This window comes from Ictalurus punctatus, chromosome 23 (genome assembly GCF_001660625.3).
Source record: "Ictalurus punctatus breed USDA103 chromosome 23, Coco_2.0, whole genome shotgun sequence".
Classification (NCBI taxonomy): Eukaryota; Metazoa; Chordata; class Actinopteri; order Siluriformes; family Ictaluridae; genus Ictalurus; species Ictalurus punctatus.
Window position 1 is genome coordinate 20204977 of NC_030438.2, and position 15892 is coordinate 20220868.

General features: G+C 39.0%; 1 protein-coding gene across 3 annotated transcripts; it reads right to left on the reverse strand.

The window, feature by feature from the left end:
- Window positions 1–191: 191 nt before the first annotated feature.
- etsrp (ETS1-related protein) lies at window positions 192–12278 on the reverse strand. 3 transcript variants are annotated; one of them, XM_017452883.3, is made up of 11 exons: window positions 12139–12278; window positions 11221–11302; window positions 10286–10363; window positions 9730–9804; window positions 9213–9404; window positions 8856–9098; window positions 8397–8515; window positions 4400–7627; window positions 2515–2544; window positions 2060–2093; window positions 192–1184 (listed from the first exon to the last, which is right to left on the reverse strand). In XM_017452883.3, exons 2-8 carry the CDS (start codon window positions 11300–11302, stop codon window positions 7364–7366), a joined length of 1053 nt encoding a protein of 350 aa, XP_017308372.1. In that variant the 5' UTR covers window positions 12139–12278; the 3' UTR covers window positions 192–1184; window positions 2060–2093; window positions 2515–2544; window positions 4400–7363. The 3 variants fall into 3 exon arrangements, with proteins under 3 accessions (XP_017308372.1, XP_053530798.1, XP_017308371.1); XM_053674823.1 differs by having other exon boundaries at window positions 10286–10396; XM_017452882.3 differs by lacking the exon at window positions 2515–2544 and having other exon boundaries at window positions 10286–10396.
- Window positions 12279–15892: the final 3614 nt, after the last annotated feature.

Sequence of the window (15892 nt, forward strand, 5' to 3'; positions counted from 1 at the left end):
GTTTTGGTAATGTGTCTGCACTTTTGTTTTATAACGATCCGCACTCGCTTCCGCCTCATCTACGATTACCTGACAGTAAAGTGTGAGTCAGCTCGGCTACATCGGGAATAACAGTTTTATGCACCAGGACGTGTTTTAGCTTTAAATGAAACAAAATTTCTGCTCTTTCATGCCGTAAACACACAAAACAATCACAGAAATGCTGGTTTATTAAAAATATTCACCCGATGAAAGAAATGATGTAGTTGATCAGAAAAAAAAAAAAAACTCTGTCCAAACAACATGACATTTAACACATAGTAACACACAATAACACACAGTAACACACAGTAACACACAATAACACACAGTAACACACAGTAACACACAGTAACACACAATAACACAGTAACACACAGTAACACACAGTAACACACAGTAACACACAATAACACAGTAACACACAGTAACACACAGTAACACACAGTAACACAGTAACACACAGTAACACACAGTAACACACAGTAACACACAATAACACACAGTAACACACAGTAACACACAGTAATATCACACTGTAAAAGCGCTGGGTTCAGCTCGGTGGCTCAGGATGGTGGGTCGATGTGGGAAACTCAGTCCTGCTCGGTCGGATTGATGTTGTTGTTGTGTCAAGATTCATTAATCTAGTTATAAAAAATACAAAATTTGAGGCCATTGCATGTGTGTACTCCAAGACCTTTATCTTCTGAATACAGCGTCCAATTTCTAAGAACTTAAATTTTCTATTGAACAGATTATTGGGCTGTGTGTAAATGTAATCATTCAGAACAGAGTAACTCAAACCATTTGTCGTACAGATTGATTAATATGAGGTAAACTTATCGCATTGAGCACCACAAACGCAATGCGACAGGTTCTTAAATTCTTTAATCCATAAATTCTTTAAGCAACTCCGAGGTCCTTCATCATCAACGGCTGCTGTTCCTTCAGCGTCTTGAACAGAATCTGTTTTCCTGGATCACCACTGGCTCTGATCGGCCCCATAAGTAAAGCCCTCATCTGTTTATTATCTGTTTTCTCATTTATGATGTCGTGGTACTGCTCATTATTGATGACTTCCACACTCAGGAGTTTGTCCAGTATGGTGACCACAGTGCAGGCTCTCTGTATAAGAATGTCTTTATGCTGATCAATAAAGATGGCACCTGGAACGATCAAGCAGAGTTTCATAGACTATTACACAAATTTCCCATTTTTTCATTCATCCATCCATCCATCCATCATCCATCCATCTATCTATCTATCTATCCATTCATCCATCCATCTATCTATCTATTTATCCATCCACCCATCCATAATCTATCCATCCATCCATCCATCCATCCATCTATCTATCTATTCATCCATCCATCTATCTATCCATCCATCCATCCATCTATCCATCTATCTATCTATCTATCTATCCAGCAATCCATCCATCCATCCATCCATCCATCTATCTATCCATCACCTATCTATCAATCCATCTATCTATCTATCTATCTATCTATCTATCTACAGTCCCCTCCGAAACTATTGGAACAGCAAGGCCAATTCATTTGTTTTCGCTGTAGACTAAAGAACTTTGGGTTTGAGATGAAAAGATGAATATGAGATAATAAGATCAGAATTTCAGCTTTTATTTTCAGCTATTTATATGTAGATGTGTTAAACGACATAGAACATTTTCATCAGACCACCCAAACATATTGGAACATGTGACTGACAGGTCATTAAATTTACTTCAAGACTTGTCTGTTCCTATACTTTTGCTCACCTAATAATTGGGTGGTCTGATACAAGAAGCGTCATGTTTTAAGTTGTTTAACATGTCTAGATGGCAGTAATACTGGGATTAGCGCGTCCCTGATATACCACATTCTCCTGGTTAATTATTGTTCAGGTTGAGATGTGTGGCTTATAGCCACCTTTTTTTTTTAATCGATATCTTTTGTGACTTGTTTCCTCCTGAAGTTGCCTTGATCAAACTAGGGGCGCTAATTTTCCACTTGATGAAATGCGGAAATAAAATTCTCTTTACCACACAGCCGATTCACACCCATCGTCTCATCCACCTGCAGGAAAGCAAAAAGATCAGTTTGGTTACGATGACGTCAGTCAATAAACCTAACAAGTTTTATTTGCATTTAAATTAAACAGTCTAAACATTTATAAAAGTCCCACAACCCTACCCTACTGCAACTACACTCCACAGCCTACACCACACTGTTATTACAGATGGTAATAAACTCTGCCATTGCTTGTCGTTTGGGTGTTATTCTCAGGGGGGCATATACTTGTACTTAAAAAATCTTAAATTATTTTTAAAAGTACACTATATCCACATCTCCATGCCAAAGATACATATTAAAGGTATAAAAGATATTTGTAGCACCCCAGTGACAAGCAAAGGTGCACTTTAGAATTTTCTCAGAGTGAAGATTGATGGTTTCTGCACTGGAGTGTGTGTGCAGCAGTAATGTGAAGTTCACGTACCTCATCCTTCTGATCGAGAACATACGGGATCTGAAGACAAAAACAAAAACCCAGAAAAGATTACAGTGATGTTTGATATGGTTTAACTTGGATTTTAACTTATGTTCTTTACACTCATAGATAAGAGTAGTTTAGAGATTGGATTTGTGATTAAATATTAAGTTAGTCCTGTATGTTTATAATGATGGAATTTATGAAAGCTAATGCTAATGCTTGATGCCGGGGTCATTCCCACATTCGAGGGTCCTATGTTCCCTGGTTCAATATTCTGTTAACACACATTAAGTAAACTTTTCAAAAGGTTTTATGTAGTCAGGACTCAATTTCCCACGGCTCTGTTAACTTTAACTATAAAATAATCGATCCACTTTATTTTTGCCCCAAGTCCCAGATCAAGGATGATGAGTCACACATGAGCCCCTCAGATTGGGACATTTTCACACGTGATTTTTGCACTTAGGTTATTGCAGTGTATTTGCGTGCGTGCATGGGTATGTGTTTGTAGCAGGTATAGGTGGAATGAGTGTGTGTGTGTGTGCGTGTGTGTGTGTGTGTGTGTGTGTGTGTGTGTGTGAGTATTTGTGTAGGGCACTGGCATGCACTTTTTGATTTTGAAGTCACACTTAAAATAAATGTGTATCATGAATATCAAGATAAAGTTGTTCACTTTGCAACTTTACTTTTTATTCACAAAACCATATTCCATTTTCCGTTCCACTGTCACATGATATTATTATATCTATAATTTATGAATCATATATAATTAATTAATTAAGTGTGTGGGTTTAAAAAAAAAAAAAACATTAAAAAAATTCATCAGCATGCACTCTGTGTGTGCACATTTCATATTCTCTTTGGATGTCTGAAACGCCTAGAGACACCTGGTGCGTGCGATGTGCCCTTTGTTCATTTTTCGTCCCTGCCCCTATGAAAGTCTCTGCATGCCACGGTTCTGTTATAACAATATCACTACATTGGTATTTGGACATTTCAGCACTGAGACGTCAGTCATAGCTAAAAATAAAAAAGGTGTTCAAAATGAACTTAATTAAAATGAATGCAAAAACAATAGACTAGCATATTAGGAGGCAAAAACAAACTGGAATAAATTAGACAGCCTACATAAGTCATGATGTCATGGCAGTTAGATTTTAAATATAAATAAATAAATAAATAAATAAATAAATAAATAAATAAATAAAAACGTATTATTGGCTTATTATGTGCCATATAAATCTGTGGAACATAGAACCCTAGGAACATAGATACGCTCCCCTGAGGCCAGGTTCTGTTACATTAGCTTTACCTGTATCAAGCATTACGTTAATGAATGTATAATTATTAAGATGATATAATCATACATAAAACATATTAGTTAAGATGTATGTATTTCTCAGTTAGAGTTTTCGTGTTATATGATTTACTTTCTAAAAACTGCGTTGCAGCACATTTTATCTCCAAAAACGTACATTAGTGTATTACTGAATCTGAACCATTACAACATGGCGGATGACTGGAACGCTTCCAGCGTAGCAACAGCGCCATCTAAAGGTTTCCTCTGGCATTTCTATGTCTATTAACACGTCAGCAGCAAAACTTGTTTATTATCGGTTTAAGGTTCATAAAAACAGACTCTACAGTCGGAGTAAGTTGCAGAGAAATGAATCAAGGCTACAGATTTAATCAGGGGATAGAAATGTGGCTAAAATGTAGGTCCTGATTTAGTTTCTGTGCTATAAGAGATGAAGCCTCGTGTGCAAATGAGTCCCTTATGGACTTTTACCCGAAGCGAAACCGAAAGCACGAATCTATAGCATAAAAACACAATAATAATCACTTCATTAAAGTAAGATGGGCGGATGGTATAGGAGGAGAAGGGACTCACCCCTGACATTGTGTTCTAGATCTGCAGCTGGATTGCAGAACCCGAAGCGCGCGCTGTTCCTCTCCGGATAAATACTGACAGAGGACTGAAGTACTGACAGTACTGGAACAACTCCCCTCGTTTCACCCGTCAGTAAACTCTTAGATTATCAGTGAACGTTTAAAAATATTGCACCACCGATTAACCCGTCAAGTAACGCAAAAGAATAACAATAGTAAGGATGTGGACTGGTGCTGGGTGTATCTGTGAACACGCACCAGAGGAAAAACCTGTAGAGCCAGCAAACCTTCTACTGCTACTTCTGTTCCTCCTTCCTGGAACCAGATACAGGTGTTCAACCCTTACAGCAGTAAACTGTTGAGTTATATACAGCGTCCTCCATTAATATTGGCACCCTTGGTAAATATGAGCAAAGATGGCTGTGAAAAATTGTCTTTATTGTTGAACCTTTTGATCCTTTGTTTAAAAGAAATCACAAAAATACTCTGCGCTCATGGATATCAAACAATTGCAAGCAACAAACAGGGTTATCTAAAATAAATAAAAATAAAAAAAACTTTGTTATATAGGAGTGCAACAATTATTGGCACCCTTTTAGTCAGTACTTTGTGCTAGCTCCCTTTGGCAAGATAACAGCTCTGAGTCTTCTCCTATAACGCCTGATGAGGTTGGAGAATACATGGCGAGGGATCTGAGAGCGTTCCTCCATACAGAATCTCTCCAGATCCTTCACATTTCAGGTCCACGCTGGTGGACTCTCCTCTTCAGTTCACCCCACAGGTTTTCTATGGGGTTCGGGTCAGGGGACTGGGATGGTCAGGGCAGGACCTTGATTTAGTGGTCAGTAAACCATTTCTGTGTTGATTTTGATGATGTTTTGGTTCATTGTCCTGCTGGAAGATCCAACCACGGCCCATTTGAATCTTTCTGTCAGAGGGAGTCAGGTTTTCATTTAATATCTGTTGATATTTGTGAGTCCATGATGCCATGTATCCTAACAAAATGTCCAGGTCCTCTGTCAGAAAAACAGCCCAAAACATTAAAGATCCACCTCCATATTTAACCGTGGACATTTCTTCACACATCTCTCTTTTTAAAGTTTGAGCTGTTATCTCAGGAGTCAGCCAGGAAAGGTTTTGTTTTGCCAAGCAGGTCCACTGCTATGTCCAGCTTCACAGAAACAGACTGAATGAATGAATAAATGAATGCCTTTATTGTCACTATACACATGTACAAGGAAATTAAGAGCCACTCCTTTTTTTTTCCATGCCAACATGTACGTAAAATAAATACCAAATACTATAGACACTATATAAATACAATAGACACTATATACCTATACTGCATCATCTTACTCACATTTTCAATGCTATTGAGGATGGTATGTCATACCAGACAACTGAGCAGATAGAAAAAACGAAAGGATCCGATTTCCTCTGCTAAAGATTTTTTTTTATGGCAGGATCTGTTGACTTTTCCTTTACCTCCAACAGGGCTTTTCTCACTTGTGGGGCCTGATACCTAATGCGATCATGAAGCATTCAAATGAATCTGCGGCGGAAAAGGCAAGAATAAAAAAGCAGAAGAGGTGAAACAGACCTAAAACCATGGTAATTAATTCATGCTAATTAACTGGGTTTCAATTTGTTTACTTTTTGACACTTGTTGATGTAAATTAAGTGAAAATAAGAAGTGGTAGCCTAACACAGGGTAAGTTGCTATGACAACAGTGGCCTGTTGACTCATCCAACATCCAAGATAGTAAAGTATTAGCTCTGAGTCAGTTGTTGTTCGTTAGGAGCAGCCTTCATTCCTGCGGTCTCAGATAGACATGATAAAGGTCAGGTTTCACTGTTAGGACCTGAAAACAAAACTACCTTTCTTACTCACTTTTTAGTGTTTTAGTTTTCAGTTGTGTTCGACGTCATATTAATCTGGTACAGAGGTAGTGAAGACGTGGGTGCAAACGATGGTCTCAGAGTCCCAGAGCGCGATGCGACTAAACTCGCTCAATCTCGTGCTTTGCTGAAGTGCCATGCGTGACACGGTGTCAGTTTTCAAGACATTTAAAAAAATGTATTGTTTAATAAAGATATGCAAATATTATAAGCTAATGCATTTTTTTTTCCTTTAAAAAAAAGCTAATTAACTATTAAACACCTCTCTTTCAATTTGTGGACCTACAAATTTTTATTTTTTTTTAATTTTCAAAAGTTCAAAGGTCAAGACTTAATGAATGAAAACATAAACAAAAAAAATGCTTTTATATAACAATTTATTTACACTAATTCACAATCTGATGGCGACACAAATTAATCACACAAATTATTCAAAGTACATCATTTGTTGGTGTTTTGATGCTTAAAAGAGGTAGCTAACCACATTAAAATATATATATATATACATACACAGAGTAGATATGTTTTGAAAGATGGCAAATTGCATCGATTACTGAAGGACGCGGGTTCAATGGACACACAAACATCCCAGTTTATGTCTTTGTAGAGTCCGAGTAAAAAGAGCAAATACAAAGTTCAAAATGATTATTTCTTCACTTTATAGTGGAAACAGACGTCTCCATAGCGACCCACCGCCCACAGATTAAAGTCCTCCGTTCGGAAGAGAGAAAACTGTGCTGAAAAATGAGTCCTTAAATAAGGCTGTGTTCCAATACTGTTTTTGTCTCCCCCTTGTCCACTTGCCCGTCTTCAGATCTGTTCTTTTACATCAGAATGATCCAGAAGGCAAAGCTGCAGTTTACGCTCCAAAAACCGGTGGACGAAGGCATGTATAAGTGTGAGCAATGAAGTACTGATCTAATTAGCGCACTACCTACTCCCCGAGCTAGCAAGTTAGCATCAAAACCTCATCTACTTGTGCTGCGATTGCTCACAGGTCACTTCCAGAACAAGTCGATGAGGACGTGTTAAAACGTGGACGTATCTTGGAACGCCTCCTCGTACACTAATGTTGCCAGACGTCTGCCGTCTCCTCGGACTTCGCCGGTGTCTGCGAACCTGCGTTCACCGGTGAGATGTTCATACTGGCCAGAACTTCCTGAGCGCTTTTCCCGAGCATACTCTGCACGTCACAGACGAATCGGTAGACGTAGCGCTTGCCGGCCGTTTTGTGGATGATGTTCTTGTGGTAGTAGTAGCGCAGGCCGCGGCTCAGCTTCTCGTAGTTCATTTTTGGTTTGTTCTTGCACTGACCCCATCGTTTAGCCACCTGCGTGTGCCACAAGCAAATGATCAATCTTCTGGTCTACAGCGTTTCTTACATTTTTACCGGAGTAAGTGGTACGCTCATTTTATATTCTGACAATAAAAAAAATCAAGCAAGAATAAAGGAACTGTCTGTGCACTAAAGCTATAAGAATAAAGAATAAAACTCTTAGGGCCTGCTGTTATAGTAAAATAATCAGTGACGGCATGGTGTAAAACAGAGCAGAGTCCTGGAGTGTTTTATTCCTCTTACACCACGGCAATGATCAGAAATTTCATTCATTAACACATAATGACAATGACACGTAATACTTTTTATCCTTTATAGTTACATTTAATGTTGTGAGAGTTCCTGTTCTCACTTACGTTATAGCAGCTATAAACACTCGTTCCTTCACCAGCTGAAAAGCCTAAACTCGTGTGTCCTGAAGATGTTGGAAAACTTAAAGTTACAGCTTTAACTCTGACTGACACTGGAGACTCCTTCCATACAAGAAAATGTCACTGTATCGATGATTACAGGATTTATTTATCCGTTTATATCAGTGGAGCGTCCTCTGGACACGTCAACGTGAACGAGCCGTTACTATAGAAACGATAACGAATTAGAACGAGTGCGTTAACATAAACCTGCGCTACCTCAGAGCCGCTGTTATAGAGAACTAATTGACACCTTCTGACCAATCAGAACACAGAAGTCATCAGCGCCGTGGTGTAAAATGAAATAATGAATAAAGTATGCGTGGGAATCTGGTGTAAAAACTTTTTCGTACCTCCGCTGGGTCTGACATTTTGAATTCCCAACCGTCACCGGTCCAGCTGATGAAGGTGTGACATGCCGAGTCTAAGAGAAGCTCCAGGAGGAACTGCCACAGCTGAATTGGTCCTGATCCTATAAACAGAACATATAGAGATCATTTACATCTAGAGCTTTTATTTATTTATCTGATTGTGTCCCACGGTACGGAAATCTGAAATTATTCTAAAGCGGTTCTTCGATGCTTTCCTTCAAAGTTCTAGTCTTGAACCAGCTCTGAGCATGAAACATGGTTCTACATGGAACCTTCACGATTTCTTCCAGAAAAGCAACCAGCAGACCCTTAATGGTTCCAGATTTGACGTGTTTTTCATCCTCTTTGAGCATGGAGAGCCTGGACGATTATCGAGCCATGCAGATAACTGTAATATATTTTTATATATATATATATATATGTGTATGTAAGATATCTCACCTGGATAAGCGGACATCCCCGGAGACACCTCGCCATCTCGGTCTAATCTGTGAGACGTCGTGGTGCGTCTCTTCACCACCCGAGGAGAAAACACCTCGGAGGTGAGAGGAGCCGGAGACGAGGATGACGGAGGATGAACGAGCAGCTGGCTGCAGTAAGCGGATGAGGAGTAATCCGTCCAGTACGGTACGGCTTTGCTTTGCGTTTCCGTCTCGTATAAACCGTAGCTCCTCTCTGCATCACCTGCACCATGAGGATGAGGACTGGGGTTAGCTAGGCTTTATGCCGAAAAGTTCAAATGGATGCTAATATGGATGTTTAGCTACAACTCGAACGCCGTCTCTCTGCGTGTCGTACCTGCGTGCTCTAAACCAGACGCCGCTCTGTGATTGAGCTCTTTGGCGGGTTGGTAAAGTCCACTGGCGTCCACGGCCGAGCCGAACGGGCCGCTCTGGGACGACGGACACGGCGGAAACAGACTCTGATACGTCTGAGTGGCTGAATCCTGAAAACCTCCTGTCTGTCTGTCCATCACCATACTGTCCGGAACTGAGGAAGGGAAGACAGATGTGTTATCATGAATACTCGCAATCTATAAGTGTAACACAAACACACACCGGTCTGCGTGGTACCTGTGTACACACGTGTCCTGAGTGTTCAATAATGACTTGTTCACTGCTATTTTGGACATTACAGTATACATTATATATATATATATATATATATATATATATATATATATATATATATATATATATATATAATATTATAATGGATTAAGGACCCTTACAAGAGAACTTACAAGGAAATCATCTTCTGAATTTTGAACACAGGATTATTTTATGACATTTTATTATAAGGTAGAGGTACGCACCGTTAGTGTACGATGTCCAGCTGCTAAACTCTGGGAAAGTGTCCAGATTGAATAATCCAGAATCAGTGACGTGAACTAGAAGGAGAGGAAACTGAACTGATTAGTGCAGTGTTATGAAAAACATGCATGTACAGTTTAGCAAGGATACCAGCTAAGCACTGAGCATGCTACATGCTATAAACATAGTGCATGCTAAAGAATCTCTCATTATAGTGTAAGAGCAGGATGCAGCCAGAGCACAGAACAAATAGTCCACCACCTGCGAGCTAACCTTTGACCTCTTGAGTCGTAGCTCAAGGTTTCCTAACCTGCGGAGACTACAGCTGAGATAAAACTCGCTACGAGCTTTACAGTCGAGTCACGCCAAACACATCTCAAGGTGGCTTCCTTTAAAATGCCCTTCCAGACGATTTAATCTTTAACACCACGGACTCAACGTCATGTGAAAAATACAACGGTGGAACGTATTCTGACATCAAATGCTGCTTTCATCACTGTATTGGAATATTCTCCACCGTTGGAATCAATCATTTAATGGCCTCCAGAATTGAGTTACCTTTGGATGCGTTGACGTGCTCCTTGTGCGGTTCTGCGTACGTGTCCGTGTACTGCGACTGGCCCGGTCCTTTGCTGTCTAACAAAAAGGACAGGTCTTCACCATTGTAGTCTGTGGGTACATTATTAGAAATATGACAATGAATGAATCCCGCCATCATGAAGCAGCTCTGATCTTAAAACCTCTCTTCTAACGTCTCTTCTGTCGTCTTTGTGAACAAACTCCTGAACAAAACAGACCCGTGGTCATTTCTCTGACCCCACCCTGTAGAGCGAGCTTTAGTCTAAACTGCAAAAAAAAAGAGGGAGGAAGCAGGCTGAGGACGGAGGGATGATGAAAAGGGGAGGAGAGGGGCTGCTAAATCTGTTCGAGAAGGAAGTCTGGAGGAAAGGATTAGGAAAACAGGGAGGGAGCTCTGAGAGAAAATAAAAAAAAACCCGGTGTATCTTTAACCTGCCACCCCTCGTTTCTGCGTTTCTGCGCCCCGTGTCCTCGCTGCGTCCTAAAAAGACCCCGTTTCTTTCCTGACGAGTCACGAGTCACGAGTTAGTGCCTAGTGCCGTGTCAAGGCCCAGTTCGGTGTTTGTGACAGAGCTGCTGAGATTAGGGCTTTACCGTTGAAGGACAGAGGAAATGTTTTGCACGAACACTCAGGAAATGTGAGAAGAGAAATATCGAAATGACAAAGACGACCGCTCAGCCTGAGCACACAGGGAGCGAGGTGCACTCATTACGGGATAAAAATAGCTTGCCAACAGCCAGAAATCTACTCAGACCCTCTGTTTCGACAGTAATAAACGACGTTTTAAATCTGCAGTGCGAAACTTTGATTCCGATGCTCGTTTGGACAGAGTTGGTTCTTTCAGGCTTTCGTTCTGTAGCGTGGACTTAACTTCAATAACGTGAAGGCTGAAAAATTCTGAACAGTTTATTACCATATGCACTGAAATCAAATCCCACAGGAACCTCCTGAGTCCTGAAGTCCTCCGTGTAATAACCAGCCTGGTACATCTCCATCTGAGGAGAAACATCAGAGTTAACATCTTTAACAAGGCCAAGAGGAAGAACAAACAAACAAACAAACAAACAAATAAATATTGATTTAGAAATTCCCATTTTAGAAAGGTGCAATTATCCAATTGTTTATTCTATTGTAAAAAGGTATATATATATATATATATATATATATATATGAATATATATATTTTAATTTGAAGTTATTTTTATTGATAGGTTTTCCAACACAAGTAAGTGAATAAGTTAGTTAGTTAGTTAATATCCAACGTGGGTCACATGGTTATCATGTGGGTCCCATTTCATTCTGCTCAATTTATCTTCGTATTATAATACACAATCAACTAAACAAATAAATAATAATATGCCTTCTGAAACACTCTCTTTTTTTAAATAAATAAAACGGAAGTTATTTTAAAATGGCAGATAGACTTTACAACACGGCATGTGATATATAAATAAACAGTAAATATAGTACATATTAATAAATAAATAAATAAGCAGAGTTAGGATTTTGTGTTATTCTCTACATGGTTAATTTGACTCAAAACAAACAAATTAATAAACAAATTCTGCAAAGTTCAGTTATCTCACCATTTAATAATCAGAAGGCTTAGAGTTTGTAGTAAACTGAAGAATCAGAACATCCTACTGAATATTGAACTCTGAATACTGAATATAGAAATACTGAATTCTGAATTCTGAAATAAACCCAGCTTTAATAGTTTTAACACTTCACTTAGTCTCAGAATTTAAAAATTACTTATTTATTTATGTATTTAATGTTTTTAATTTCTCTAACCACTAAAGTCTGAAATTCAGTTAACGGTAAACGGTACCTTCAAGATTCCTCGCGAGCGTGTTCTGTTATCCTCTGGGCTCGAGCGCTGCAGGTTCAGATTGCGTGCGTCTCGCGCTCACTCCTGTCCCGTTATAAAGAGTCGGCGCGTGCGGGTATGGGGAGAACGAAGGGGGGGTGATGAGGGGCGTGTCTCCCGACCGGTGCTTGGGTGTGACCCGCGCGCTGCTTCGTGACTTCACACGCCGTGACGTCAGACAGCAGTCACGAGCGCAGATTTTGTTACGGTGTCATTCAAAGAAAGAAAAACAATCCGCGTTAATGAGGCGAATTTCCGCGCGGTGAAGTTCTACACAGAGACAGAGCTTCATGAGTTTAACGAGCGCCACTTTTCCTGGTTTTACTGATTCAACCGAACACTTTATCAGTCATCAGTCCTCTTATTTACTGCCGGTTACACCCTTAAACACAGTCCGTGCACGCTTTCTTTAGTTTATTAGTAGCATTATTATTAGTAGTATTAGTAGTAGCAATCATAATAATAATAATAATAATAATAATAATAATAATAATAATAATAATTATTATTATTATTATTATTATTATTATTATTATTATTATAAGAAGAAAGAATAAAATAAAGGATTGTACACAATCAGCTTAATATTTCATTTTCTATGAACACAAAAATCAAACTTAAGCTGAAAATGTTAAAAATATAAGCTATATTTTAAAATATGTTAGGTTTTAAGATGATTTCGAGTTTGAATATTGAATATAAGATTTAATAACTCTTCCTTTTGCACATACTGTCATTATCACAGAGTTTAAAACCTAAAAAAAAAACACAGTGAGATTTTAAAAAAGATTTTAAATAGTTTCCCAATATTTTAAATGTTAAATCTTTAAATATTTCATTCTTATCACGCAAACACGTTTAAATCCTGAAGCATGAAACATTTTTTTATTATTATTATTATTGGAACCTTTTTTTTTTTTTCATTTTTAGTTTTTAAAACGAACTATTTAAAAGTTTTAAAGTCTTAATTTTGTCCATATTGTATTTCACCTAGAGCTTTATTAAAAACAATAATAATATTAAATGTCCTGCTGTCTTTTCTTCTTCTTCTTCTTCTTTTTCTTCTTCTTCTTCTTCTTCTTCTTATTATTATTATTATTATTATTATTATGGAAATATTTAATATAAATGGTATATATTTTTATCACAGAAATATCAGGTGACTGTAGATATAGCAGGTTATTGTAGAATATATAATGTATAATGTGTGTGTATAATGTGTTCAGGACCTACATAACACATAAAGTATCTAATAAAAAGTGAAACCCAGTGGAGGAAACAGTGAGTGATATTTATGATATTTATTGTGAGTTTTCTGTCACTAATTACAGTGTTGAACTTTATGAATGATTATATTGTCCAGTATTTACAGTCTCAGGATACTCCTGTGTGTAATTCCTAACACTGTCGGTGTATAATATAGGACTAATTGTAATTCTATCTTCCATAATGACGCATCGCGAGGACAAATAGATGATATGTTAATACAGAAATCTTTCCTAAAGCTGAACAAAATAAAGGCTGATAGAAACGAGTGAGTGAGTGAAGGAATGTGAGGAGGAAGAAAAATCCGAGTCTTGTGAAATGTACAGGATTTTTGTGCTTTAATCAGGATTTGCTGCTGGTGTCTATGGTTTATCTTGAGAAGCCATTCTGCAGAACAATGGGCCGTAAAGTGACGAGGAGAAGGAGCTGAAATCTCGGTGTGAGTGCTGGGAGGAGATAAGAGTGAACCCGGGGGGCCTTAAACAAACAAACCCTCCAGAGCTGAGGGAGAAAACACGCTCCATCTGGAGAAGTGAGTTAGTGCGGAGTCGTGATGGCTTCGAGTCTGAAACAGTCGGGGTCGGGTTACTGCTGACCGCGGGGGGGTCGTCCCGAATCATACACACACACACACACACACACACTCACTCTCTCACAGGGGCGCAAATCACTACACAGCCTACTGTTTTTATCAAACTGTATAACGTCAGCATTTCAAATTCTCAATTCTGATTGGCCGGCGTCTGATCTTTAATGATGTCGGGCATTTTAAACGAGTTTTAATCAATTATACATTCATGTTAACAGATTTGTCTTTGCCTGTAGACTATATTTACTCTAAACAGCCATGCATGCGCGTCGTGTCGCATTTTAGCTAATGATCAGGTTTCAGATTTACCGATTTAATTACAATAGATGTAATTAAACACGCCCTCTGAGACGTAACCATAACAACACCTGCACAACAGGTCTGGTTATATTACCTGGTGGAAGGACTGTATACAGTTAGCCAGATAAGTAAGGAATAAAACACTACCACACAACCACAAAGAAACGTAAACTCCTAAAACTGTCCTGAAGAAGTTACAGCTTTCACACTGACTGTTACAACGCTGACACTGGAGACTCCTTCCATAAACGTTACACAAACACGTTTCTCCTTACAGAAAACGTCGCTAAATCAAAAGATCTTTATGTGGAGCGCCTCCTCCTGATTAAAGTAGGAACAATTCTAGTGAGAAAACAGTGGATTACTGTGTTACCTCTGGCTAACTTTTGACTCCTTTGTCTTGCTTCTATAAACGATGGGTCTTTTCATCCTTTCTGCAAGCAGCCAATGTGTTTTCGATATTAAGGCAGGCTCATGTAGATATTTTTTAACCGTTTCTGTACTTCTGTTTTTCAGTGGAAAACAACAAGCGCAGGGGAATACACAAACACACAAGAAGAACCCAGTGTTTGGTACAGTAGACTAGAACCTGTGTGGTCTGGGACAGAACCAGGACGACAATGCAGAACACAGACATACCACCACAAGCTAATGTGCGAACACTGTCAGAGGACAAGCTAATGAAGAGGTACAGTTTTGTTCCCCAGTGTACAATTGTACTAAAAAAAAGCAGAAGTTAATGTCTAATAATATAAACAATTCTAATTGTATTTTTAAGGCGCTTAAACATACTCTACATCATCTCAGTCCTCTAAACAAAGATCCAATAAAGGCACCTTTAAGAGAACCACCAGGTAACACAAGATCTCTGAAATTCAGGAGGATTCAAAATGTACTCTCACTGACACCAATTTATTCTTTATTCTTTTCTTCTCTTTACAGCAGCCTGTTGTTGGTGGTGTTGTTGTGGTTGTTGTTTTCTGCTGGTGTTATTGCTGTTGGTGGAGTTGATGGTGTTTTGGTGGTAGTGTTGTTGTTGTTGTTGTTGTTGTTTAGTGAAATGGCTATCAGATTGAGTCTGGAGCAAGAAAGATGGATTGCGGCCCAGATGGAGGTCCTTCAGTCCCATAAGTTCTAAGTGTAGTATGTAGTATGACGTGACAGTGTGACTGGGTCACGTGGGTATTATCTGTGCATTTGTCACGAATTAACCTCCCAGTTGTGGCAGGTGCGGTGTATCCCTAAAACACTTGGTAGCTAGGCTACTTGTCACAAATCCAGTTTATTATTGGGTACCAATCTGTATGACGTCACTGCTGGTCATTAAGGCGGAAGGAAATGCGATTTAAAACCCGAGTTTAAACAGCGGAATGAACCCAAACAAAAGCTCTGATTCCAGACCCCATCTCCTGAGCTCACTTCACTGCTCTGACCCCAGCTCCTGACATGTTTACTGTCTAACTTCCGGTCTGAAATTGGACGCAAAAACGTTTAATTTTCACGTGTGTAAAGTTGTGAATGGCGTTCAGGACATGGGCGTGGTTAGCGCTCGCGGGCTTT